Source organism: Chaetodon auriga, chromosome 5 (genome assembly GCF_051107435.1).
Source record: "Chaetodon auriga isolate fChaAug3 chromosome 5, fChaAug3.hap1, whole genome shotgun sequence".
Classification (NCBI taxonomy): domain Eukaryota; kingdom Metazoa; phylum Chordata; class Actinopteri; order Chaetodontiformes; family Chaetodontidae; genus Chaetodon; species Chaetodon auriga.
This window is the reverse complement of record NC_135078.1, coordinates 11,054,507-11,081,475: the sequence shown is the minus strand read 5'-3', so window position 1 is coordinate 11,081,475 and position 26,969 is coordinate 11,054,507. Positions and strand designations below refer to the sequence as shown.

General features: G+C 43.1%; 3 protein-coding genes across 3 annotated transcripts; 1 reads left to right on the top strand and 2 right to left on the bottom strand.

Annotated features, from left to right (window-relative positions):
• Nucleotides 1-1,403: 1,403 nt before the first annotated feature.
• On the top strand, nt 1,404-5,389 carry ctsla (cathepsin La). Its single transcript, XM_076730816.1, has 8 exons — nt 1,404-1,540; nt 2,497-2,631; nt 2,729-2,851; nt 2,933-3,085; nt 4,031-4,255; nt 4,394-4,562; nt 4,678-4,795; nt 4,955-5,389. The coding sequence occupies exons 2-8, from the start codon at nt 2,509-2,511 to the stop codon at nt 5,052-5,054; spliced, it is 1,011 nt and encodes a 336-aa protein (XP_076586931.1). The 5' UTR covers nt 1,404-1,540; nt 2,497-2,508; the 3' UTR covers nt 5,055-5,389.
• A 2,922-nt stretch (nt 5,390-8,311) lies between these two features.
• Nucleotides 8,312-19,123, bottom strand: fbp2 (fructose-1,6-bisphosphatase 2). Its single transcript, XM_076730901.1, has 7 exons — nt 18,905-19,123; nt 17,334-17,496; nt 16,633-16,725; nt 15,571-15,711; nt 14,488-14,625; nt 11,341-11,460; nt 8,312-9,152 (listed from the first exon to the last, which is right to left on the bottom strand). The coding sequence occupies exons 1-7, from the start codon at nt 19,075-19,077 to the stop codon at nt 8,967-8,969; spliced, it is 1,014 nt and encodes a 337-aa protein (XP_076587016.1). The 5' UTR covers nt 19,078-19,123; the 3' UTR covers nt 8,312-8,966.
• A 1,021-nt stretch (nt 19,124-20,144) lies between these two features.
• On the bottom strand, nt 20,145-25,789 carry fbp1a (fructose-1,6-bisphosphatase 1a). The gene is made up of 7 exons (XM_076730896.1): nt 25,550-25,789; nt 24,483-24,645; nt 23,881-23,973; nt 23,419-23,562; nt 23,174-23,311; nt 22,782-22,901; nt 20,145-20,841 (listed from the first exon to the last, which is right to left on the bottom strand). Exons 1-7 carry the CDS (start codon nt 25,717-25,719, stop codon nt 20,650-20,652), a joined length of 1,020 nt encoding a protein of 339 aa, XP_076587011.1. The 5' UTR covers nt 25,720-25,789; the 3' UTR covers nt 20,145-20,649.
• Between the last annotated feature and the right edge of the window lie 1,180 nt (nt 25,790-26,969).

Here is a 26,969-nt window from a genome sequence, read left to right as displayed (position 1 = left end):
CCAGCAGTTCCTGGAGGTCCTGATATTCTTAGCCTCCCACAGCTTTGGCGACGTAAACACTGGACATCACTGATAATGCTATACATCTAATATATCCTTAACAAAGATTACTGATCAACCAAAAGAACAATTGTCTTTGAATGTTTTGAATTACTTTTACACAATCTTCTCTTTTCACACTGTAGGAGTTGCTGTCATATTTTTGGATGGTATAAATGTCTCACCATTTGAGAACCAAAGGGTTCACTTCTGTTTGTCTTATAGAGCAAACTAGAAACACAGATACTCTCATCTGGGTGTTCCCAGCACTCTGATGGATTAGTAAACATGAGAGGAATTACTTTGATTTCACTGAACAGATTCAAAATCACGACTTTGTCTAAGACATAATCAAACAGATCATGGGCTGCTGGGCATGAGCACATAAAAATCGCCCACCGTATGCATTTTGAGTTATTTTTAGCAACATTTTGTAAGTTGGTAGATACTTAATCAATGTGGAGCAAAACAGATTGTCCACTTTTCGATTGTCTGACTATCTGATGTTAGATACAGTCATTTCATACAGAGGCTTTAACTTACAGGAGCCTCCTTGACCCCTGTAGCCCCTGGATCGGTGCCCAGTAGGCCTGTTCAGTAATCACTCTCCTGCAGCCACCAAGGAGCTCATAACCTGACTGTTAACCAACAGTATCTTTGTGTGAGCTTCAGTTTTAGTCTTCTCTCTGCAGTGCATTTCATTTCTGACATCACAGAAAGACATTTATTGTCTGAAGTCTTTCTCATGCGCATGTGTACACATAAAAAGAGGTTTAGAAATCCTGGTCACCCCTCCACATGGCAGTTCTGGAGAAATCTAGCTGGGAAATCAGTTTGCTTTGATTACAGAAACCCGGGTTCTTCAACACACAAAAAATTCATGAGGGAAGCCTGCACTACTCTGATTGCTTACGTGCATGCTGTGGGGGTATATCCTGTCCAAAGTCTTGGACTGGCCCTGTCAGTTACAGTTACACATTTCATTTCCTCTATTGTTATCTCCCCATTTCTAATACCAATGAATGGTCAGACTTCCGCCAAGTAATATCAATGACAGTTCTGTTGGGTGGGTCAGGATTTTTTGCCTCAGTCGGCTTTCTTGAGGGCCAACTTAATCAATAAGAAAGGCCTATCTTCACTTGATCTGTTTTAATCAGCTGAGCAACACTGAAAGTCACTATGAATATCTTAACGTGAGTCTTTTGGGTAAAACAAGTTAAAACAAACAACCCCGAGATAATTAATTGCCGTTTTCACAGTTCTCGCTGCAACAATCCTGAAAAAACACGTCCCACACTGCTCCTGGGAGGGAGAAATCACGTGCTTCCGTGATGACATCCCATGTCGGGGCGGAGCATCGGTCTAATAAACAAGCAACAGACCAATCAGAGAGCTCCGTGGGACGTCATTCTGCTGCTCGTTGGGCCTTTATAAACTTTGTGTACCTCAACCATAGGGAGTTATTTTCATCTTCTTCGGCTTCAACAGAGAAGGATATACAGTAAGTCCTCATTTTTTCATCTTTAATGATATCAAAATATCTCAACTTGACACCTAAATTTAGGATGTAAACCAATAATATTGATGAGTATTTGTGTTTCTTCTGGATTTTTCAGCCCACAATAAACAACATCCCAGTGTCCGTTTTAAAAAATGTCTGCTTAAACCAATATCTTATTTTTATGTCTTTGTAGAGTCAAAAATGCCTGTATTTTATTGTTATCCGTCAGCCATAGCCATCTTGTTTGATTCGGCTGTTTCGTCGTCGTCTCTCGTCTGCTAGCTGAAAGCAGCCATTGTTTGTTTGTCCCCATTGCTTTAAATTAAGAACGAACCAGCATCCCCTAGAAGTGGCTCCGTTTGAAAAGACCGCTGTTTGGTAGCTGCCGGTTAAAGTTTTGGTTTTCTTTTCGTTTTCCTGGTCGTAGTTTCGATGTCCGTGCCGGTTTCTTGGCTCTGTGCCGTCTCCGCAGCACATCCCGTGACTGCCAACTAAACAACAACAGGCTCGATCAACTGTTGGGATCTCGGAGTTTCTTCTTCTAACTTGCAGGAAAACAGCCGGCAAACGAGCAACACTGTACTCATCCTGTAAACATAACATGATAGTCAGGACCCTCCGCTCTTATTATCTTCGTTTGGCCCTGTTTTTGGGCCGAGCGGTCAGGGAATGACTGTACTGTCGGGAATGTGTATTGCAGCTTCAATGCGGATCCCGTTTCTCTATGAATCATGGGAGTGAGCAAGCTGTTTTACAGGATCTGTATGCATGACAAGTATCACGATGGGGAAACATGTGAGAAGGAATTTCGATGGTTGCACGGCATAACACTTTTCTGAAGAAGTTCTGTCTTTGTCATGGAGTCTGTCTGCCTCCCCAGGACGTCAAGCCTGCGTCAATGATTAACCTGCTTGTTTGGAAATGGCGTCCTAACTGTTTGACCTGTTGTTTTCCAGTAGGAAGCAACGATGCTGCCTGTAGCCGTGATGGCCGTGTGCCTGAGTGCAGCCCTCTCAGCCCCCAGCCTGGACCCACAGCTGGACCAGCACTGGGAGCTGTGGAAGAGCTGGCACACAAAAACTTATCATGAGGTGACGTTTTCTCTTTTCTTTGTTCCCAGCAAGCTGTTCCCGTCCCCCGAACCAAGAAGACAAAGAGTCTGACTGGTGTTTTTTGTTTGTCTTGTAGAAGGAGGAGGGCTGGAGGAGAATGGTGTGGGAGAAGAACCTGAAGAAGATCGAGCTGCACAACCTGGAGCACTCCATGGGCACACACTCCTACCGTCTGGGCATGAACCACTTTGGAGACATGGTGAGTCCACAGTTTCAACACACTCACTCGTGAACATGTACCCTCGGTATCATTTACCAGCTTTACTTTGTCCTTCCACAGACTCAGGAAGAGTTCAGGCAGCTCATGAACGGCTACAAGCGCAAAACAGAGAGGAAGTTCAAGGGGTCTCTGTTCATGGAGCCCAACTTCCTTGAGGCCCCACGTGCCGTGGACTGGAGGGAGAAAGGCTTCGTCACTCCCGTTAAGGACCAGGTAACGACTGTTTCATGTCTTGTGTCGCCTCAGGGTTCTGTCGCAACCACACCTGGTGAACTATCAAGGTGTGTTTTCATTTCCTGGAAGCAGTGAAAGGGAAAAGCGTAGGGAAGATTTGACAGTCACAGTGTTGGGAAGGTTGAAGTATCCACCTCTGCAAAACCAGTGATTCTTTAAGCGCTGTTATCGTTCCAGTGGAAGTCACTCATGTTGTAAACACAGTGTATGTTTATTTTAACAGCTATGTTAGTGAACCAGGAGGTTCTGTAATAACCCGACATCAGCTGTCAGAGTGACTCGATAAACACGATTGCGTAATGTGGGAATGAACAGTTGTGTTGTTGCAGATTTGCTTAATTGAAGCAACGGGGACACTTTGTCCACTGAAGTAAATGTTTTGCCTGAACAGAAAGATAAGATGGCCGCGTGCAGGTTGTTTTTGTTATCTCTGTGCTCCACATACACACACACTCCTCCTCCTGCCAGAGTGCGCAGCCTGGTCTCCGTCCCCCCACGTGGCATGCTGTACATTAACACCCTGTAAGCTGAGACCAGCCTGACCAGTTCACTGGAAGCGAGGCCACAGTGGAGCAGTCGTTAACGTTCAGTCAAAGTGCTGCGTCAGGGTGCAGCGTCCAATCGAATTTTATTTCAGGAAACAAAATGCTTTCCAGAATCAGAGAGAAGAGGTGTAATAATAAGACACACGGTGGCATAAGAACAACATCAAGGGCTTTTTACACCCAAAGAAATAAAACTATCAATAAGAGGTTTGTGTAGAAGGAGCTAAATGTACGAGTACAAAAACGACAGGAAGATAGAAGAAGAATTTTTTTGTAAAAGTGTTGTTTTGATTGAGTGATCCTGATCTTGAGGAAACATTAATGGAACTCTGTATTTCTTCATCAGTCTTAAAACAACCTTCCACCCTCTGTCCCTCAGGGTCAGTGTGGCTCTTGCTGGGCCTTCAGCACCACCGGAGCTCTGGAGGGTCAGCACTTCAGGAAGACCGGCAAACTGGTGTCGCTGAGCGAGCAGAACCTGGTGGACTGTTCCAGACCCGAGGGCAACGAGGGCTGCAATGGCGGTCTGATGGACCAGGCTTTCCAGTACATCGAGGACAACCAGGGCCTGGACTCTGAGGACTCTTATCCTTACCTGGGAACGGTGCGTATCTCATGGGAGGAGGGGGGAAAGTCAAGTGGACATGTCTTAAAGTCATCTCTACAGGAGATCATATGTTGGCTTCAGAGGTTTGTGTTGGAGCCATAATGCCCTGCTCATCTTCTTCTTCTTGCCTTCCAGGATGACCAGCCATGCCACTATGACCCCACGTACAACTCTGCCAACGACACCGGTTTCGTCGACATCCCCAGCGGCAAGGAGCGCGCTCTGATGAAGGCCGTGGCCGCTGTGGGGCCAGTCTCAGTAGCCATCGACGCCGGCCACGAATCTTTCCAGTTTTACCAATCAGGTGTGTTCTCGGCTTTGTGAAGAAACAAAGAATAGTCTGTTTTTGCAAGTGTCTGCCACCTGTTTTTAATGATGCTTTATATGTAACAGTGGTACTTTTGGGGAATTTCTTTCAGGAATCTACTATGAGAAGGAATGCAGCAGCGAGGAGCTGGACCACGGCGTGCTGGTGGTGGGTTACGGCTTCGAGGGAGAAGACGTGGATGGCAAGAAGTTCTGGATCGTGAAGAACAGGTGAGTGGGACATGCTGAGCTTTGCCCTGAAATGTAATGAACTTCCTTTGTTGGGCTTCTGATTTAACATTCTCTAAGACTGCAGATGACAAAGGGAGCAAATGAAGTCTGTTCCTCTCACTTCCTGACCTTTTTGTTTGTCCCTCTGTCTTCTCACAGCTGGAGTGAAAAGTGGGGGGACAAAGGCTACATCTACATGGCTAAAGACAGGAAGAACCACTGTGGAATTGCGACAGCGGCCAGTTATCCTCTCGTCTAACGTTTGCACAGCTCCACTTTGTAGCACCATAGCATTTTTATTGCAGGAGTTTGGCTGAAGACGAGAGCCGAGGCTTCGGTCAGGGCGACGCGGTGACGGGAGATGCCGCGACGCTCCGCGAGGACAAACACTGTTGTTTTTTTAGGGAAATGGCGCCGTTTTGTTTTGGCTGTTTTAATGCCACTTTATGAAAAGATTTTAGTCTAGTGTTTTATTTGTAAATATGTGTATGCTATTCGATAAGTGATATGTGAACACTTGCTTTGGTCATTGTAAATGATTTTTTTTTTTTCTTTTCTACTTTTACTGTGATCAATTAAAGTTGTGAAACACTAGTTTGGTGTTTGGGGTGTTTTTAAGTGCAAGTCGGACGGCTTTATGTTCAACAACTATGTGTGTTTTTCAGCTCGTTCAGGGGGCTTTAAAGTGAGGAGGAGGGATCTTCTCTGATATTACACAAGGCAACATTTCAGTTAATTTCAGTTTCAAAATCACCTAACATGGATATGCACACTTTTCATGTAACAGCACGCAGAAAAAAATTGTGGAGCCTTTTATTATAATTGTTTCTTTGAGAATTAACTATACAAACACCCATGAACTTCTTATTTAAATGAGATTAATGAAATAATGCTAAAATTCAAAGCACTGCTGTGGTTTGATAGCATTGAAAGGTGGTTAACATACATAATCAGTCATCAGTCTTGTAACAGTTGTTGATACATTTAGGTATCAATGTCACTGCATAATGTTTTCAGATGTTAATAAGTGGAACTGGTCAGGATTATTTCTGGACCTGCTTCATCTTTAAATCTTGTGACTGAAGCTTCCAAACACAACACTTACTGTTGCTGATCCCACATGTTGGTTTGCCATGTACAGCACAGGCTGAGTCACATGATCTCATGTTAAAGCAGCTCTGCTCCCTGACGTCTGGCACTGGGACCTCATCGGATTATTCATTGCTTAACAATGGTGTTGATTCATAAGGAGGCACCTTACATGAGTGCTAAAGGTATTTTTTAAGTAGCGCTGTAACACGTGATTTCTTCTATTCAGTGTTGGAATGTAACCAAGTATGTATCTGTGGTTCTGCACCTGTACTTTACTGGAGTGTTTCACCACGCTCAGAGGCAGCTATTGCACTTTGAACTGCGCTACATTTGTCTCACAACTTTAGCTGCTTGTTACTTTTATTTACACCCACACAGTGGAAACCTCGTATGTCCTATTTTGCTGATTTTAAATGTTTCTGATAAACTGAAGAATGAAGTGTTCCTTTGACATACATTCAACATACATTCACATAATCATATACATCAGCTAAAAGCAGCAAATACTCATATTAGTGAAGAGCATTTTAGAATTTTTGCCAGATACACAATTTAAATAATTGAGTGACACATTATTGATGATTTATCATTTGCCGTTGGACTAATCGATTGATTGACTAATGGTTTCATCACCAGCGTTAAAATAAAGTCCCAGCAAATTAGTTACAGCTGCATTGAATCACATGTAAAAGGTTTAATTTAAAACTTCTTGCAGGCTTCCAGGTGGTTGTGGTGATTTTATCACAACATGATATGAAGATCAACATGCCATGTATCTGAATCATTACTTTCCAAAGGGTCAGGTGCTGTAATAAGGTGAACACACTTGAAACTGTTCTTTTAGACGTTTTTCACAAATTTTGAAGAGGAAATCTTAAGAAGAATTTCTGTAGGTTAAAATAACCTTTAAGCACAAGTTTTTCAGTCCCATATAGTGACATACTGGATACACACAGCAATCTGAGGTCACATAATGACCAGTAAGCGCTGCACCCTGTGGTGGTTTGGGAAATTCTGGTATTTTCTTGTGTGCTGTGCAGAGGTGTGGGGCTTTGGTTCCTGTGTGTCCTTTGTTGGCAGAGGCTGAACGTGCTTCTCCAGGTGGTTTGGGAGCTCCAACACAGCTGGGACTCATCACAATCAAGCACAGCTTAAAGACTGTGGACTGCGGAGGATTCATTGCCAGATTGTTTCTGCCGTGTAGTGGTAGAGTTGGCTGCTTTACTGGTGCGAGTTAAAGTTTATAATTATATACATTTTCTATACATTTTGAGATACTTGAACCTTACTCCAGTATTTCCATTTTATGCTACTTTGTACTTCTACTCCACTGCAATTCATGCAAATATTGTACTTTTACTTGAGTACATTAATGTAGTACCTTTAGTTACTGTACTGTACTGAAGTAAATGATCTGAACCCAGTGAAGATCTCCTGTTCAACTGGAAATTCTAGGTCAGATACTGACCCAAATCACAGTGTTAAAAGCTATTACTGTCTTAGCAGTAAAGCTGGTCAGAGTAAAGGAGTGTGTACAAACACACACACACACACACACACACACACACACACACACACACACACACACACACGTAACACATCTACCTCAGAGTTCAGTCCAGGCTGATATGCAGAGCAAACAGAGCAGCTGGGTGAATGAGTTGAGCAACCTAAAAAAAAAAAAGGGGGACAGGAGCCAGAAGGAGAGAGAGTGATTAAAGGGTCAGTTCACTTAATCCAAAACTTTTTCCCACTTACCCCCGATGGTGTCCAGCCATGCAGACAGTTTTGGTTTCATGCTCCAAAGCTTTGAGATATCTGCCTCTGAACCTTCTGCTGCTGCTACAAAACAATGGAGGTCAATGGTTTTGTTGTTTTCACAGCAATGAAAAAAATCTACTTAAAGCAACTTAAAACTTAAAGCGTCTCGTCTTTACAGAAACAGCCTCCAGGTTAAAGTTCCTTTAAGGACCAAAAGATCTTGTCTTCTCTATTCTAATTTAATTTTCTACATTTTTATGCCTTTATTTATCAATATACTGATGAAACAAGCAATTCAAACAAGGAAACAAGAGAAGAGAACAAGGAGACAAGAGAAGGGAACAAGGGATGGGGGAAGGAAAGAAGGGAACAGAAGACAGAAAAGAAACAAGGAATCAAAAGAAGGAAAGACGGAAAGAAGGAAAAAAGGAAACTAAACAAGGAAACAGAAGAAGGAAAGATGGAATGACAGTTTTTGTTGGAAGTACTTTCAACAAAAAACACGGATTTGATCTGATCTGAACTACTGATCATTTGGCCAACAAGTGGAAATTCTACATGGCAATAAACAAAACATCAGTGTGATCCAACAACAGTGTCTGATGAACACTGGAAATTTAAAAAGTCATTCATGAACTTCCAATAATGACCTTTAATCAGAGCCAGAGTTTCACATAGAGACGCTTTAATTGCAATTTGTGACAAAACATTTAAAGCAGCAGAGTGAATGTGAATGTAACTGATATTAAAAGAAGTTTCTACACCACTGTTGGCAAAATAAAATACTGGAGAACATTTTGCTTCATGCAGGTGGAGTAAGATGGACTGTGACCTGACGTGTGCATCAGGTCAGAAAATGTAGGTTGTATGAACAGCTCAGTGAAACGGCTTCAGGAGGCTGATCAGTGCAGCTCTTCCCTGAGACTAGACCGGTTCAAAGACCTCATTAGTGAATAAGAAACTGGACTCTTCCTCTTTCTTCTTACGGTCAAAATGTGAAGACGACTGAAAACAAGGAAAAAAATGCTGTGTTTCAGGGAATTCAGACATCTTTAACTAATGAATCTAGATTTGTTCTAAAAGAGGCTCAAGGACAAGCTGAAATGTACGGAGCGCTGAAGAGGACACTTTTTCTGCACAGTAATTATTCCTGATCACAGATCAAAGAATGATACCAAACAACTCAAACATTTACAGTGATTGCAAAATAACTTCCCTCTGATCTCAAGAACGCACACTGGTTACACAGAGATCCAAAGATAACTAAGACTGCACAGAAATACTGGAAGATCCTGACATAAACGCAGCCGCTGCAGCTTCACTGGTACTTCTTGACAAAGGACAGGTACTCGTTGACGTCATCAGGGGAGCCGACCACGAAGGGCACCCGCTGGTGGAGCGACTCAGGCTGAACGTCCAGGATCCTCTGAGTGCCCGTGGTGGCGAGGCCTCCCGCCTGCTCGATGAGGAAAGCGATGGGGTTGCACTCGTACAACAGCCGCAGCTTTATGGAGGAAATTTAAAGAAAAACATCGTTAAGTTTCTGTTTTTTTTAGTGTCTTTAGGGAGATTTCCTCTTGAATGACATCGTTCTCCATGACTTTGTTTTTCCGTCTGCAGCAGCCAAAGTAGCACATTGCAACCTTGATTCCTAAAGAGCTGGGACGCTGTTAAAAACATAAATAAAACTGGATGTGATCATTTGCTAATCCTTTTTGACTGACATGAGTTTTTGACATACAAGTGAAAACAGCACAAAGTCAAAATATTTCATGTTTGACTTCATCAACTTCATCTCTTGTTGTAAATATCTGTTTATTCTGAATTTGATGCAGCAACATGTTTCAAACAAGTTGGGACAGGAGCAACTAAAGATTGAGAAAGTCGTGGAATGCTCCAAAAATACCTGTTCCACAGGTAAACAGGTTGATTGGTAACAGGTGATAGTATCATGATTGGGTATAAAAGGGGCATCCTGGAAAGGCTCAGTCGCCTTGTGAGGATGGAGCGAGGTTCACCACTTTGTGAACACATGATTGGATAAAGGATATGACTGCATGGGCCAGTTAAAACTGGGCTACATTTGGCTGAAATGTGAATGTTTTCTGGTTTTCTAGGTTACATATAACTGTTCTGACTACATGACGCAAACAGTCATTTAAATGAAACGATAGTTTTCATACTGTAATTGGACTTCGTCTTACTTTTTCTATGTGGTTTGTAAAGCATGTTGAACTACCACTGTGTCTGTGTGCTATATTAATAAACTGCCCTGTCAACAGAGTGTAACACAAAGTTAAAGGTCAGTCATTAGGATGTGGGCCATTATGAGACGAACTGTTTGCTGTAATGTTTCAGGAGCATTGAGGTCACAGACTCAATGACAAGCTGCAGATTAAGCAGGTGTTCCTCTTCACTTCACTACCTGCTGTCTAAGCTAACATCTTATTGAATGCTTTGTTTTGTTATTTGAGCTCTCTGATACTGAAACACTGTGAGAGATGTGAAGAATGACAGTATGTCCAGATAAATGGGTCACAGAGAGTCGCCCTGCCTGGAAGAAATGTGGGTGGGAGGTTGTCATTTATCTTTATGACCAGCCTGGACTGTCTCTGAGCTTTATTTATCTCAGGACGAGAAAACACCTCCAGCTTTAGGTTACACCACTGCAACACCCACTGTGCAGTCTGAGTGTCATTAAACAGAGCACCAGTGCCTTGTGTAACAGATCAGGCAACACAAAAAGACCAGAATCTTGGAGCTCAGACTCACTGAGCTCAATAATAAACCAGTGTGATTCACTGGTTTGACAGCTAACTGTCTGCTGTATAATGGTAAACTGTTTCGGGCTCCAGGCTCACCACTTGTTTGTGTTGAACATTCTTTTATAGCACAGCCAGAGTTGTTGTGGTGACCATGTTTTATGCTTCAAATCTGTTTTTGTTTCTGGCATTATTTAAGAGTTTTTAATGTGTTTAAGACCTGTGGCTTTCAAGGAAATCACAGAGGCTGACATTCTTATTAAAACCTTCTCGATGTCCTCGCAGTCTGTATACACCCCGTGCTCTCTGGGTCAAAATGACCCGCCTTCGCTAATCCCCCAGAATAAAGCAACTTAACTGAATTTTAAACACCAAATCACCGAAGTTGTCATTCACCATAAATTGTGTGAATACCTCAGTTTTCCCTCTACACACGGCAGAAAACTGCATTTATTCAGGAGACACAACTCGTTTCTACAACGCTGTTATTTTTGACTGTATAGCAATATGTGTGTTGTATTTCTATAGCCTAAGGAAGTAGCAGAAATGTGCAAAAAGTAGTTTTGAATGCATTTTTATTTCTGCCAATAAGTTTTGTTTTTCTTTTTTTTTCTTTTGTTATCACATCGTAGCAGTCTTGAGTAAGTGTGAAAGAGTTTGAGTGGCATCGTGTCCTTCCACTCTCTGCATCCCATAGACTAGCTGCAGCCTCACCTCGGGACCTGTATACACCTGCTAAGACAAGCAGCCCTATGTAGGCAGGCAGCTCAGTCTCATCCATTCTTTTCCAGCTGTCTCCATATTCTCAAAAACCTACCAGATTTGTCATCTCCAGGGTTATTTTGTCTCTTTTGTTAAACACAGCGGTGGGTCATTTTGACCCGAGGACACCGGGAGGGTTTTAGAGGCTCTGTGAGGGTCAGTGCGTACCTTCCCTTTGGGGCTCTTCTCGTTGGCGGGGTACATGAAGATCCCTCCATAGGCGATGGTGCGGTGAACATCTGAGACCATCGAGCCCACATAACGAGCTCCGTAGGGGGAGCTGCCATCCTGCAAGAGGCAGGAGTACATTTTAATATTAGTGCAGCAACAGTCTCGCTCTCCTCTCTGTTAAATATTCCTCCACAAACAGGGCCCCATGTGAGGGTTTAACCCCAGATTTCTTCAAAGCAGCCACACATTATGTATCATAAGTGACACTTAACTCAAAATCCTTTTAGTTTTAGCTTAAATGTTGGTAGTTTTCAGTGATAGTAAGACCTCATTATGGACAAAAATATGCACAGAATATGGCTGCATGAAGAATCTTATGCCTAAGTTGAAACACTTCACTGCATAGTTTCCATGACATCAGCAGGTCCAGTGCACCAGTGCAGTGTTTGGTGAAAACAATGTGAAATCTCAACAAGTGGTTCAAAAGAAAAAGAACCACATCCTCCATGTAAAAGACACACTGATAGAGAGAGTTTCTGATTTTTGTGACCTTTGCTTGAAATGTCTGTTATTGGTTTCGGCTGTTTTCCCATATAATAATTCTTCAGCATAATCCAATGGCTCATATATAAACAGGTCAGTCAGGCAGCTCATTTGAAAGCTGCGGCGTCAGCAGGCTTGTTTTGTTCAGAGATCATGAGCCGTTCTGACCCGCTGCTGAGGAAAAACAGGTCAACAGGCCAAAGTCCATCTGCAGCAGCCGGGACATACATTAAGGGAGGGGACACCGTTTCAATATCGCTGTTTGGCTCAAAAAGTGGACTTTCAGAGTGCGAAAAGTGTGTCTTTAATTCATTTTGCCATGTTCACTCAATCCACACTTTAATGCTCAAAGTCCTCTTTGAGTTCTTAACTAAACAGCACAGTGTGTGCAGGTGAGTCTGAGTGGAGCTGCCCTGACGGGAGCTTCATGCTCAGGCCGGCCCAACGTGACGCAGAGTCATGTGCTTGCTGAGTCACATCCCAGTTATCATGAGGGTGTGTGTGTGTGTGTGTGTTTGCGTGTGTAAAGTATTTCCCAAAAGCAGACCCACCCACACTACGCAACACTCTTCAGAGAGCCTCTCCAGCTGACCACAGATGAAACACGAAATGTCCGAAAATAAATGAAGAGAAAACGAAAAAGACAGAGCAGAGGAAGTGACAAGAGGCCGTGGGAAAGCTTCTGAGGGTGAAAATGATCTTCAAACAAAGTGCATGACAGCTGAAGTCAGACCTGACGCAGTGCTGAGCTGGAGGCACGGAGCGGGTGGTGTTAACCTGAGTGTGTCACTGTGAGATGACATGCATGTCACGCCTGTGGCAGATGGTTCAGGAAGTTATAAAAAGGTTTGTGGAATTGGAAGAAAAATAGTAATTATAACATCTATTTTCCAGGCCTCAAAATTGAAAATCATTCTGCACCTGCCACCTGTGGCGGTGAGCTGACAGCAGCAGCGTTTTGTTTCAGCAGTTGGAGGTCCCAATCATAAAGAAAGAAAGGAGGAAAGGTAGCACCTTTACGCTCGGCTTAAACTTCACTGTGCGTCTTTCCAATAGCATTTGTATTCCAGCTCAACCTTGTGAGACGAGTTTTGACTGTTTGATAAAGCAACGCACATGTGACAGTAAGGAACGCTGTGGTTACTGCTGCACTGTGCTGCATCATGATGGTTGTATGACTTTGGTGGAAAAGACTCTGAAACAATTTGGAAACTATCATAAGATGCTAAAACTGACGGCCACGTCCTGCTGCAGACACATGACCGGACCCCTAAACTCATTCGTCTCCTTTTGGTTCTGTAATGCACTTTGAGCTGCAGTCTGTGAACTGAAGGCACAATATAAATAACACTGATGTTTGTGTGTTATGTTCACCTTAAATTAGTCCCTTAAATACAATAAAAGTCTTATGTTTATCACCTTTTAGCAACAATTCAAAGTGCTTTACATGAGATACAAAGAAGAGAAACACAAGGGAAAATAAAAAGACACTTTAAAATGGGGTTGCATTTAATAAAAGGCAGTTTTAAGGCCTGAGAGTTGGAGCAGACCTGTAGGTGTCTGGCAGTTTGTTCCAGATATGTGGTGCATAAAAACTGAATTCTCCTCAAGAACACTTTGCAACCAATGTAAACAGCCACTTATCCATGTTAATGACAAGCAGAGAGAGAGTATTTCATCATAGATTGGTGGAGGTGTGAATGGTAAAAGTAAAATATTACAAATATTTGTGCAACTGGGGTCATGAAGAAGCCTCAGAGATGGGCAATATTTCATCAAAGCAGGGTTCATCAACACACGCATCACTGATGAAAAGGATGCTGACAACCAAACAATCTTTGCAGTCATGGCTGTGATCGTGCTGGAGAAGTGCTGAGTGTGGAAGTCAGAGTTTCCAGACGAGAAGCTGCAGTTTCCTGAGGAACAGCATGTTTCCTGACATTACTGTGTCACCATCCTGCAGCTCAGCTGACCGTCCGACCGAAGAGTCATGCTCGACTGACTGTCACGCACATGTTCGGCTCGGGATGGCTGCTCCTTGCACACACACCTGGTTGTATGAAGCACCTGTACTTTAACCTTTTAACCTTCCTGAAAACGACAGCACATGTACGCTGTATGTTTGTTCCAGCCATAAAGACAGACAACAGGTCGTCTCAGTGCAAAGTGTAGACTGAAAAGGGAAACATTCTGGAGGGGAAAAAGTTAAAAAAAGAAAGAGTAAAAGCGGCTTTTCCTCTTGATGTGGAACATAAACGTACATTATTTCTGCTGCTCCAATCTGCTGATAACCTTTGAAACAAACAGCTTTTCTGTGCTCCCAACCAGAAGCCTCATGTAGAGTCATTCTACCAGAGCAAACGCTCGGTCGGTATTCACATGACGAGTGCGAGAGGCCGCTGGTGTTTGAAACCCTGCCTCAGGACTGAGCATGAGCACAGCTGTGCGTCAGCAAAATGGAAGCTCTGTTAGGAAACATTTCTGTCATCTCAGGCATCAGATTCACACCCACAAACGCAAAGTAGAGCTGATCAATGTCCAAATGTGCCTCAGATCAAAAGGGGGATGATGTATGTTTGTGTGTGTGGAGTAGTTTCTCACCTCTGGGTACTTCTTGTGCTTGAGGTACTCGTTGATGGAGGGGTGGAAGTACTTGGCGTAGCCCTCGTTGAGACTGTAGATCTTCCCCTTCTGCTTGATCTTCACGTTCCTCTCAATCAGGATGAACTCACCGATGGCCTGAGGAACACCAACATAGCATTTAATAATAATAATTACATTTATTTTTTGTAGCACCATTCATGCAAGAAATGCAGCTCAACAAAGAAATCACATGTGGCGAGTGCCTCACATGAATAATAGACAGAAACACACTCAATAGGGAAAAGTGCCGTGGTTGGTGAAGTACATGCTTGAAAACAGTGCCACACTCTGGTTTTCTTGGGTTTCTGGATGCACAACAACAACAAGGTTACTCACAAACATTCAGTAAATCTTTTCATCCTATAAAAACGAAAGCTGCTTTTCCGAAGGCAAATTCCCAATCATCTGTTGTTGCCCCTGATTCCTTGTGGATTTCTACTTGTGAATAAAGCTGAATCTGGCATAAGATGAAGAATATGATATGGGTAAATCCACGTGTGAACGGTGAGGCTTTTACTGACTGAAAATAACGCTGAAAAATTATTTACAAAGGATAATAATTGTGCAAAAATGAAAAAGGATGAGCGCAAGTCAGTGACATCAACCAACAATACATACAAAAAACATGTCTTGAAGTTATTGTCTCTTTGCTCTTTTTTATACTAGTAAGTTCTACTTATGCTGGATTTCTTAAGGATTTGTATAAGGTCAGTGAAGGTGGCACACTTTCTGCCACATAAAAAGGGACTGATGTGTGTTTATTGTCCCCCACATCCCTGATTGCACTGTGCAGATCTGCAACACAGAGGAATGACTGACAGGTTAATATGTTTTCTCAAATTAAAGCGGCTCGGGGGAAATAAAAGCATCTGACAGTAAACTGTGACAGCAAGAGGCGCAAAGGGAGAGCCAATAAAGCAGAGTCGAGCAGAATATCAAAGAAGAAGACAGCGGTGGGCCCCTCATCTCACTTCCTTCCTCTCATTTCGCCATCACAGAGCACTTTGGACACACAGATCTTCAAGATTTAATAGTACTCACGGGGTCCAACATGAAGAAGTTGAGGCCAGCGCCAGTGCTGAGGGCTACCAGGGTGGCGCTGCCGTACAGGGTGTAGCCCGCACACACGATGTTGTTTCCTGGCTGCAGGGCATCTTTCTCTGTGGGCTCCCCCTCTGATACCTGAGCGACCCGCCGGGAGAAGAAAACATCAACAGTGGTGTCCTGCAGACTTCAGTTCCCCAGATAACACCAACCTAGTGTGTGAGGGTGTTACACAGGAGCAACAACCTGATGTCACTGATTTTACTATTTCAAATGAAAAGCCTGGAAATGCATCTTGTTTTCTCCCACACTGAGGCTCTCTCCGCACACAGTGTGTGTGCATGTGCAGCTTTGTGTTGTGAGATGTTTAACATGTTTAAGTGTGAGAAAGGCAAATTGCCTGCATAGTTTCTCCTTTTCTTAGGCCAATGCAGCAGAGTGTAATGCTGCAAATGATTAATGACTCACTTTGGATGCAGCTCAGCCAGCAGCAACCTGAGTTACCTGGACAGCAGTGCCCCCTTGTGTCTAGTGAGCATTACTGCATGTTCAAACTGTGGATTTACACTCTTCAATATCCTGAGCTAAAGCTATTCTGACACTCACAGCCTCATATTTCATAAAGTGGGATGAATGTTGTGATGTCATAGTTAGCAGTTAGTAGTTGATAAAAGAAATAAGTTTACTTTTTGTGCCTGTTTTTCTAAATGTATTAGTTTTTTAATTTATTTATGTTTCTTTTGTACATGTAGAATTCTTTTAGTAACAAACTACATAATTAAATGCATTCAGAGAAGAGTCATGATCATATAATCAGCCATTTCATCAGCAGTTAAAAAGTGAAAAACTCCAGTTAATTAAGTTTTGCTGCAGGGATTTTGCATTCTTTCCTACGGCAATACATGCTTTCCCTGAGAGTTTATTATGTCTGGAACGAGCCTCATGAACTTTAACCCCATGTTTCTTTTATAACTTTCTTACTTAAGAACATGTTGTGATATGGGAGTATTCTTTCCAGCGGCCGCGTGGTTTGTGTGTCATCGCAGAGGTCAGACTCACCCGTTTGTAAATGGCAAATATGGTGCCGATAGAAGCCAAGCAGTCGATGTTACTGGATCCGTCCAGAGGGTCAAAACAGACCACGTACTTTCCCTGTGACAAAATCAAGTCAGGTCAGGAGTATGTCAGAAGGAGAAAAGACAGTGAATTTTGTTGCAATGCAAGAATGACAAGAAGGCTTCTGAACTGAAATAGTACACAGCGTCCAGTTGTGGCTGTAGATGTGATATTAATTTACTAAGCTCCTTTTGTTAGTCACATCTGAATAATTTATAGGTTCAGCAGCAGCCAGGAGTTTCATTTAACATGCAATATTCATTTAGAAGAAGGCATGAAGACAGTGTGTTCACAGAGGGCACAATGTTCAAGCCTGTGTGAACTGTTGTCTCTGTGGACTCATGTTCAATTGTACTGTATTCAAAACCAAACACTACACAAGCATGTGTTGGTCTTCTGAGGAGTTTCCAGAGCAGCACATTTCCAATATTCTGTGCTGTATTATTGTGCTATATTTTCCTCTAAACAAACCCTCCAAAATAAAAGTGTCAGGATAAACAGGTATGATAAGTCGTTCAGAGCGAGCAGCCACTGAACGGTTCCTCCATTACTTTTGATTAGTTCACATCTGTGAGAAAATCTGCACCGTCCAGTCAACCAGTGAATCATGGGACAGGTGTCCTCCTGCACAGCGCAGCCCTCACCCTCTTCTCTTTGGGAGTGACGATGAGCTCCTTGTTCTCCTCGGACACCATGCAGCAGGTGCTGTAGGAGGCCTGCAGCATGTTGATGACCAGGTCGTTGGACAGCACGTCCAGCTTCTTCACATCGTCCCCCGTCACATTCACTGAGCCCGCCAAGCCCTGCCTGTGTGGACCAATCAGCAGCCGAGCTTCAGTCTCACATGCGGAAAACTTGGTCGAGGGACAGCTAGTTAGTTCATTCAGTTTCAGACAGTGTTGGTTTGTGTCTGGTTACATAACTCCAGTGTGTTTGTGAATAATGATTCATTCTTTGTGTGTTGGCGCGGTTTCAGTAACTCTCTCTCATATGGAACATTTTCAGGGCAACCCTTTCAGTCACATCCTCCCATTCAGATGCAAACATTCAAAAAATAGTCTATGAGACTACGATGCAGTTGTAAGCAGGTAGAAGTGTTATTAATGTTTGTGACAACAGTTCGAACAGCTCCTGTCAACATGTATAAGTGAAGGATGCTGTATAGACAGACTGTGAAGGACAACAAAGTCAAACACAGCTGAAATAATAAGATGAATGATGCTGAAAATGCTGTACGTACATCTGCATACAACTCCATTATAATCTGTTACAAACCTTATAGTACATAAATGCTTGAAGAGTTACCATTTACAGTACTACTGCATGAATATCAGCTAAGAACTGGGCAAATATTCATTTATACTTGACCTAAGTTTGGTGGTACCTGATCTTTAAGGGCTGGTGCCTTTCAGGTGTTTTATTCACTCTAACAGCATCAACAGGAGCATTTACTCCCAGGCTGTGTGCGTCCCTCTCAACAAGAGTCACACCCATTAATGTAATGGTTACTGTATGTCCAGGTTTTGGTTGTGCAGGGCTAAGATTAAGGACAGGACCCCTCTTGGATGTTAACATTTGTGTGCAGCCTATAAGGTGAAGTCAGAAATCCCTTTTCAGCCTCTCGGTTGACTCACATAACTGTGCAGACTGCTGGCTTCCCTCCAAGGTGAATTCCCTCAACAAAGAACTGGTCATTGTGCCACATTTCAACGAATCAAAAACTTCGTGCAATCACGATTTTACCGTGTTATCTTCTGCTTGACAAGACACTGAAAAGGCTGCACAATCTTTTCATACTTCCAGATTAGAGTGTTGAAATGCACCTAAACTCACGCAGAGCTCACTGTCTTGCTTACAATACAGCGGCACAAAACAATCAATCATATCAGCACGACTGGCTCTGTCGCTCCACTGCTTCTGTGGTTGAGTCAAGGAGGAACACACTCTTGGTTCCCAAATCTACTTTGCCAGTGAAGTGAAATGTCAAAGAGCCAGCTTTAGAAAGACACTGAATTCCTGCCAGCTCTATGACTGCTGTTCTGCAGCTGACCTTCACCTCTGACCTCTCTGTAGAGGGATGCAAGCAGCGTCAGTCAGTTTAAAAAACCTGCACCTCAGTCTTTGTTTAATCACATCAGTTTGTTGTATGATGCCGCATATATACAGTATATATCACTGGTGCCAAATAAGCCTATTCCAGTACCTCAGTACTTACAGGTGGGCCAGGCCTGCCTTGCGCACAGCAGAGGAAATGGCTTTGATGGCGGTCAGAATGGAGTTGATGAGCTGGGTCAGCTCACCGGTCGCCCCCTTAGCCTGGCGGCCCGTCTCGATGACGAACCGGGTCAGGGTCCATACGTCCGTGTCAAACGCCGACTGGTCCGACATGCTGAGCTCTGGTCCTTCTGTCCCTCCTGGTGGGCAGCAGATCGGGCGGAGGACAGACAGTAAGTGAGTGACCTCATTACCAGCCGAGCCCTTTTCATACCCAGAGCCATGACGGCAAGCCAGGGGATCTATTTGTGAGTGCAGCGGAGTGGAAGAGTGTGTGTGTGTGTGTGTGTGTGTGTGCATTTGGAGATGGGTGAGGGGGTGTCAGGTGTCGGCCATAGAGGCTGGCACAGTTTAATCCTGCCAAGACAAGCACTGTTATTCATTTAGTCAAAAGGCTTGCAAAATGTTTGACACCAGCAACTCCAAACTTGGGTAACACGAGAGCTCTGAGGTCAGTTCTCACTAGTTTAACCACATTTGTTTGCACATGAACCTGAGAAGAGTCATCTGCTGTGACAATAGAGGAACAACTTCCTATATATCAAAGTTCATAAGAGTGCTTTTTTTATGAGACATCGTGCAGGAAATGTTGAGGCTTTAAATGAACTGAGCGAGGATGTGCATATGATCTTTGAGCTATTTACTCAGAACGTTTCGTTTCTCTTTACATCTAACTCAGAACAGCTTCTACGGTTTAGCGTTAATCTGGTTTTCATTCAGTATTTTATGCTCCCCAGCTACAAGACACTTTGGGTTAAGGCTGAAGGAGATGTGAATTTAATATTAAGAGAGTAGAGAAAGACTCGGCTGCTGCATGTCGGTTTCAGCACAACAGCAGCTGAAGTGAGCTTTAAATGTCATTAGGGTTCTGTGAGCTTCCACTGACCTTTAGCTTAAAGGTCAGCGCCTCTGGATGAAGTATCTTGTAACTGTTATAGACAGTATATCTCCCAACTTTTTAATTTCTCAAACTTCATGAACTTATTCCAGGTCTTACAGTATCTGCTTATTGTATCCACACATTGTAAAAAGCTGCATGTTTCTTACTGTAAAAGACTCAAACAGCATCTCTGACCTTTTCAAAAGAGTCAATTCTCAATGAATACACAAACTGCACATCAGTGGGTTTTAAAAATGTCCAAACACATAGCTCAAAATGATGGAAACACTGATTTTGTCTTCACAGACTTGTTGATTTATTGAGACTTCATCATTCAAACAGTTGTTCACAGAATAAAGTCATCAGGTTTTGCATAGAGGTTTGCATTTGGTCCTTTATGTGTGCAGAAAGCATCTTTATTCTAATTAAGGCACCACTGGAGGTAAAGTGAGGAGGAACGTTTTGTTTATTCAAGTGCATTTGTCTTTGTTTTTTGGCCCATTTTTGGTCTTTGGTAGTTTTTTGTGGAATGTGTGTGTTATTGAGCCCATGAGCCACAGTTTCCATGTTTCCACTGAACCACAGTCTTTCTATTATCTGTCAGCTTTCCACAAATAGAACATGAATATTGCTGGTGTGACCTGAAAACCCTGTAACATTTCTAGGCTTAAACCATTTCAAACTCCACAAGAGGTTATCAAAAACACAGACAGGCCACCTTCCTCAGTCCCGTAGATGTGGAAGGTTTGGAGATACAGGGTTTTTCCACCGGCCACTGAAGGCTGTGGGAGTGCGTCTGTGCAGTCTCACTTCTTGGCATGTTTCTTGCAGATGGCGATGTACTCCAACACGTCTTCGGGGGAGCCCATAGCTACGGGAGACCGCTGGTGGATGCTGTCAGGCTGGATGTCCAGGATGGTCTCGAAGCCGGTGGAGGCCATGCCGCCCGCTTGCTCCATGATGTAGGCCATGGGGTTGCCTTCGTACAGCAGCCGCAGCTTTGAGAAGAGAGCAGTTTAGTTTCTGGTCCTAATGTCAAACTCGCCAAAAGGAACATTGAAATTTAAAGTGCTGTTATTAGTTTACAATGGCCTGAATGGTTTAGCACTGTCATACTGAGCGACCGTCTCTCCCTCCTATGCCTTTATATGTCTGTACTCTCAGCCAGTGCCTAAGGTCAGCAAACACTGCAGCATTAAATGTACCAGCAGTTAAAGGATAGCTTTCAGCTCTGTCTTAAAATAATAGTCAGTTATCCATTCGAACACTGAAACACTGCTGTCATCATTTCTCCTGCTCATCAAGAGATCTCGTCTCAATGTGCATACAAAGGAGAAGATGGGAAAATGGATTCCAGTTCATCTGAGGCTGATACGAGGCCTCAGAAGTCTTTTCAGTATAAGATTTCCTCTCTCGTGCAGCTCAGTGCAGAAACACTGTCCAGTGAAACACAAAGAGCATATTTGAAAGATATGTTAAACTCAGACTGCTGAAGCCTCATGTCAGCTTCAGATAAACTTTTGTGCAGGATGAGGACTGCAGACTTTGTCCTCCATCACTTACATTTGCGCACATGAGGAAGAGAAACGATTACAGCGTTCATATGCACACCTGGCTACTGGTTTAAGATATAGACTTTAAAATCTGTGAACCTCTTTTACGACAAAGAAATATGGAGAGACAGCTGCTGTACTATGGATCAAACCTGGAACAATCCGTCCGTAAATATTCAACATTACACTTCTGTAAATTCCCTCACACACACACCCTAAAGCTTACTTTTAAAACTTGCTTTTGCCTTGATTATTTCATTGAAATATCTTATTTTTACTGATCGTGTTGCATTTCTTTCTAATCTTCTGTTGGGGGTTTCATTCTTTTGAAAACACTCCTTCTGTCCGCTCGCCATCTCTTATGCTCTTACACATTAAAGTCAGCTGCTTTCTACCTCTTTAACATGTGACAACATCTTGTTTGGCTCAGTCTTGCACACACTGGACGGATGTGAAGACACAACATTGTGACACTTTCTTTGCTATGGTCTCATGTTACACTCGTTTTTTTACTGGTTCAGGAAAGCTGAACATAAATAACAGAGTTTAGGATGACTTGTAGCCACTTTATGGTTGATGATGCTATTAACATGTTCTTAATATCAACAGATCTCATGAAAAGATTAAAACCAACACTGACATGATCCTATCAAAGCATCGTGTGTGTGTGTGTGTGTGTGTGTGTGTGTATCCACAGCCTGACATAGTTTACTCCTCTGTGTCCTGGACCTCTGGTAACTATTAAAAACACACTGTTGGGAGACATGTTCATTCATTATGATGAACGTGGACTCTGTAGTTTATTTTGAGTCGCCCCCACATACACTGCACTGCTTGCTAACATACCAAACCAATGGCTGAAAATAGGAGTAGGAACCAGTGGCACTGGGTGAGTGACAGAGACTGGAGAAGTTGAGGTTAGAGTGCTGCAGGAATACGTCCTAAAACCAACAAATGAGTTCGCTTTGTTGCACTTCTGGGGGTTAAAGGGTCATTTTGATAAGGTTATTGTTTAGATTCTAGAAATAAGGTCTGTGGTTAACACAAGCTCCACAGATTTTTACCTTAAGTTCTGCGACATAAAATAAGTCAGTGAACACCTCGCTCTTGAATTCTGAAGCTTTCACGTGTCTCAAGAAAGGTGTTAGCTAACAAGTGGCTGAATGAATCTACAGAGGTTGTTGGGAACATTAAACATATGTTTAGTTTTTTTGGTTTTCAGTCATGTCAAGGGATTGACTGACAATGACTGGATATCACCAGCCTCATCTTTGCTGATGTGTGTGTGTGTATGTGTGTGTTAACTACAGGAAGCAAACCTCCTCTTTACACAATATCCACATACTTGTATTGTTGACGTGGCATGTATCAAAAAGGGACCTTACCTTCCCGCTGGGGCTCTTCACATTCCCTGGGTATAAAAAGATGCCTCCATACATCAGCGTTCGGTGCACGTCTGCCACCATGGACCCAATGTAGCGGGCATTGTAGGGCTCAGTGCCATCCTACAGTCATTCAAGGTGGTGCGTTAGTTTGCATTTTAAACCTGCATGGGACCCAATCTACATTTGAAAATGCACCCAAGAGTGCAGTTAAGAACTAGTCAATCTGAGCAAACAATGACAAATGTATGTTGATTAATGTCCACTGTCACTGATGACTAAATACACATAAACCCAAACTGCCTCTGTTAAGCCACAGGTGTGTACAGTAACAGTTAGCAGAATATCTGGAACTCAGCTCAAAGCCCTCAAAGCTGCCCTGACATCAGTGTCACCTGAGGGAACTTCTTCTTCTGCAGGTACTCTGTGACAGCGGGGTCAAAGTGCTTCGTGTAGCCCTCGTTCAAGCTGTAAATCTTGCCTCGCTTCTTGATCTTCACATCTCGATCGACCAGGATGAATTCGCCAATGGACTGATGAGCAAAGAGCAGAGAAGGTTATCCATGACCTCAGCACCACGTGCTCTGTGCAAAATCAACTTGCAGGATTTTTTACATGGCGACACACAGAGAGGCCTTACTGGGTCAAGCATGAAGCAGTTGACTCCCTGGCCGGTGGAGAGCACCATCATGGTGGCGCTGCCGTAGAGGGCGTAGCCTGCCGCCACAAGGTTCCTGCCAGGCTGCAGGGCGTCCTTCTCAGAGGGCTGACCATCATCTGTGGCCTGAGGGAAACAGTGCGAACTAATGTCAGCGTTCATTTATCATTTCAGTGGTGCTGTAAAAGGGGGGTTGTAAAAGTGTTGGTTACACCTGTTTTTTCCCCCATGGACACTTACTTTTCTTTTTTCTCAAAGGGTTTTTGACCTGGATAATGTAATTCTGGGGCCTATGAGTAAACTGTCTTGGCCTTCAAAAACTCTGTTTGGTGCAAATATGAACGGCAATATAAAAAACAACAACAGTAAAGTCATCACTTGACTGATGTTTGTAAGTGGAGGACAAAGATTGTTCATGCTGAGTACTTGGACCAGTGTTCATACCCTTTTGTAGATGGCAAAAATGGTTCCGATGGAGACGAGACAGTCGATGTTGGAGGAGCCGTCCAAAGGATCAAAGCACACAATGTATTTGCCCTGCAAGAGAAGGAAGAGTACTGCAAATAACTTATACTGTCATCTGCTGTTAAATGGGTCTTGTGGAGTTTTCTGGTAAACAAACAAAAGTTTTGTTTACATTTGTTTGCTCGAAAAATACATTGTGTGTTAAAATAGCTACCAGAAGTCTAAAACTCCACAGGGAACCATTAAGTGAATCTGCCAGTGACAACTGGTCGCAAGTTTGATTATTGCTGTGCAAAGGGTCAGTCTGGAAGTAATTTCATACAAGAATTATTTCAACAGGAACTGAAAAAGTATGTTTTACTGAACCAGTTATAAGAGATAAGGTCCCATGAGGAAAAGATCTGAAAACAGACATCTGCATTAACACAGACTGGCTGAACCGGCTGATCCTGTTTCAGCGTGCAGACGGGTCATGCCAGAGATGAGATCCCACAGAAATGACAGCCTCACTCACAGATTCAGGGGCATTAAAGACCCCTGGGAGCAACATCTAAACCAAAGTCTCTTCTTTCTCCACTCACCCTCATTTCTGGCTCTATGATGATGGCTTTGTCATTCTCCTCGGACACCAGCACGCAGGAGGTGAAAGAGGACTTGATCATGTTGATGACCAGGTCATTGGACAGAATGTCCAGCTTCTTCACCTGGTCACCCGTCACGTTGGTGCTGCCTGCAATGCCATACCTGATGACACAGAAAAGATTAAAAACAGTGAGAGAGTGAAAGTGTGATCTCATCAAGATTTCACCTGATCACCAGCGTTAAAGCGTGCACCAAAAATCAGTTCTACTTTTGTGTTTTCAGATTCAGCTCTGTGGTTGCTCTTCTGTGTGCACAAAGGGACATTCAAACAGCTGAACAGTTTTTACACTGAGATTACTCTGACTGGAATAAAAATCATGACACGATCTCAAGATTGGATGGGAAAAAAACTGCAACTGATGCATGACTCTGCATTTCTAAACTGTGGAGGTTAGCTGGTGATTGAGTGGAGTGCTGCCTCTGCCACTAGGGTGAAGTCTGAGTCATCTCATCAGCTGCAAAAGTTTAGCACATGCAACAGACCTCTGCTCATGAGGGTCACATGAAAACAACAAATACAAACGCTGTATTGTAATGTGTACACATGTGCATTCATTCTTTAGGGAATATGTCTAGTTTGTCATGAATCCTCAGTTTCCTTAACCAGGAAACTGGCAAGAGTAAAAGAGTTCAAAAGGACCAACACAGCACAGAGTAATGATACAATATAAACAGATACGATATTAACACACAGCTGTTTGAGGAATGCGTGGTTTTCTCTTGCACGTGCTTTTCTAATGGAGTCTGGCAACAAGGCTGCACACAACCGACACTCTGCACGTGACAGAAATGAGTTTGTTGAAATTAATTAGAAATAAACTGCATGAGGAACAACTCGTTTGAAAGTGGGCGTGATGGTGTCAGGTATGCGCTTCCTGATTGGCTCACTAGAACCTGAAACTCCTGCTCAGTTGTTGCCAACGTGGATGCACGAGAGCTCAGTCAGTGGTACTTTAAAACACATATCTTATAAAAGCATATCATGCACTCGGTGACGATCACTCACAGGTGGGCGATCCCAGCTTTGCGCACAGCGCAGGAGATGGCTTTCACCGCCGTGCACAGAGCGTTCAGCAGCGTGGTGAGCTCTCCGGTGCCTTTGGCCTTCCTGCCCTCCTCCATGACGAACCGGGTCACGGTGACCACGTTGGTGTCGAAGGCTCCTTGCTCGGACATGGTGGCAGATGATCTCCTGAAGCCTGAGAGTAGAAGTTGGAGGAAACGCGGCAGGACTTAAATGCTGCGCAAGGCGGAACTCAGTGGAAGGAGTGAGGACAGAAGGGGCCAATCGTGAGCAGCGGGAGGGGTGTGGCCCCGCAGGAAAACACTGCCCGCTTTGTGGCAACTGAGCTGAGGAGTGATGAAATGATAATGTTACCAATGGAGGGATGTGACCAGAATAATAGACGCTGTGCATGCCTGAGTGCAAAGTGTCGTTGCACAAGACGCGTCGTGTGCTTTTCAGCAGGTCCGACGACGATCGTGTGTGAATAGTGTTTTCTCTCTGATAGTGTTCACATTCTTCTTGCCTCTTGCACTTTTCAGTCTCAGATTTTCTTGACCCCCCCCCCATTTAGCTATTCTATCTATCTATCTATCTATCCTAACACAGGCTTATGTCTTACTGTCATGTTGGCCTTTTCTCTCATGAAAAAGAGAATTTAATCTCAGCGAAAGTGTGACCTGGTTAAATAAATACAAAATAAAGTGCCAAAGCAAACAGAGTCTACAGCCTTCAATTTGGTCAAAGTGGTCATTGTTTCCAAAATGGGGAGTTTGAACACATTTCATGCATTATTTTTTCTATATTTTACAGCTGTCATTGTAATACTTTTAGTTTAAGGTGAACAAGCTAACCTGTTGCTGAGAGTAGCAGTCACTCACTGGCTTTTCAATCACTGGTTTGATATGTTCAGCTTTAAATATCAGCTCGCAATCAGAAGTGGAAGAAGTACTCAGATCTTGTACGTAAGTAAAAGTAGAGGTTTGCGGTGTAGAAATGCTCTGCTACAAGTAAAAAGCCATGCCATCCAAATTTGCATTATCATCAAATTATAAACTTACTTTAAGTAGCACAATTAAAAATATCCATTATACAGAATGGCCCATTTCAGAATAATGTGTATTAGTGGATTCTAATTATTGCATGCATGCATTGTGTCCATCACTTTAAAGCTGAAGCTGGTAAAGGTGGAGCTCATTTTAATGACTTCATATACTGCTGTGTAGTTTGTGAAACCCTGGGATCAATAAAGTTTTATCTTAATCTATGATATTAAATCAGAATTTTTTTCTTCTATATTTTGTTTTAGCCAATTAATCTGAATCTGTAAAGAAAATCTGGATCTGTAAAGAAACTGGAGTTAAGTCAAGTAAATATAGCGGAGAAAAAGTACCAGTATTTGCCAATAAAATGCAATGGATTA

Coding starts and splice junctions, on each gene's coding strand:
- fbp1a (XM_076730896.1), bottom strand. CDS start 25,719: ATGTCCGAGCAAGGAGCCTTCGACACCAACGTGGTCACCGTGACCCGG. Junction 22,902..23,173: donor AGAAGAAGAAGTTCCCTCAG/GTGACACTGATG, acceptor GAATGACTGTAG/GATGGCACTGAGCCCTACAA. Junction 20,842..22,781: donor TGAAGAGCCCCAGCGGGAAG/GTAAGGTCCCTT, acceptor CTCTTCTCAAAG/CTGCGGCTGCTGTACGAAGG.
- ctsla (XM_076730816.1), top strand. CDS start 2,509: ATGCTGCCTGTAGCCGTGATGGCCGTGTGCCTGAGTGCAGCCCTCTCA. Junction 2,852..2,932: donor TGAACCACTTTGGAGACATG/GTGAGTCCACAG, acceptor GTCCTTCCACAG/ACTCAGGAAGAGTTCAGGCA. Junction 4,563..4,677: donor TTTCCAGTTTTACCAATCAG/GTGTGTTCTCGG, acceptor AATTTCTTTCAG/GAATCTACTATGAGAAGGAA.
- fbp2 (XM_076730901.1), bottom strand. CDS start 19,077: ATGTCGGACCAGTCGGCGTTTGACACGGACGTATGGACCCTGACCCGG. Junction 16,726..17,333: donor TCACTCCCAAAGAGAAGAGG/GTGAGGGCTGCG, acceptor ATTTTGTCACAG/GGAAAGTACGTGGTCTGTTT. Junction 9,153..11,340: donor AGAAGAGCCCCAAAGGGAAG/GTACGCACTGAC, acceptor TCCTCCATAAAG/CTGCGGCTGTTGTACGAGTG.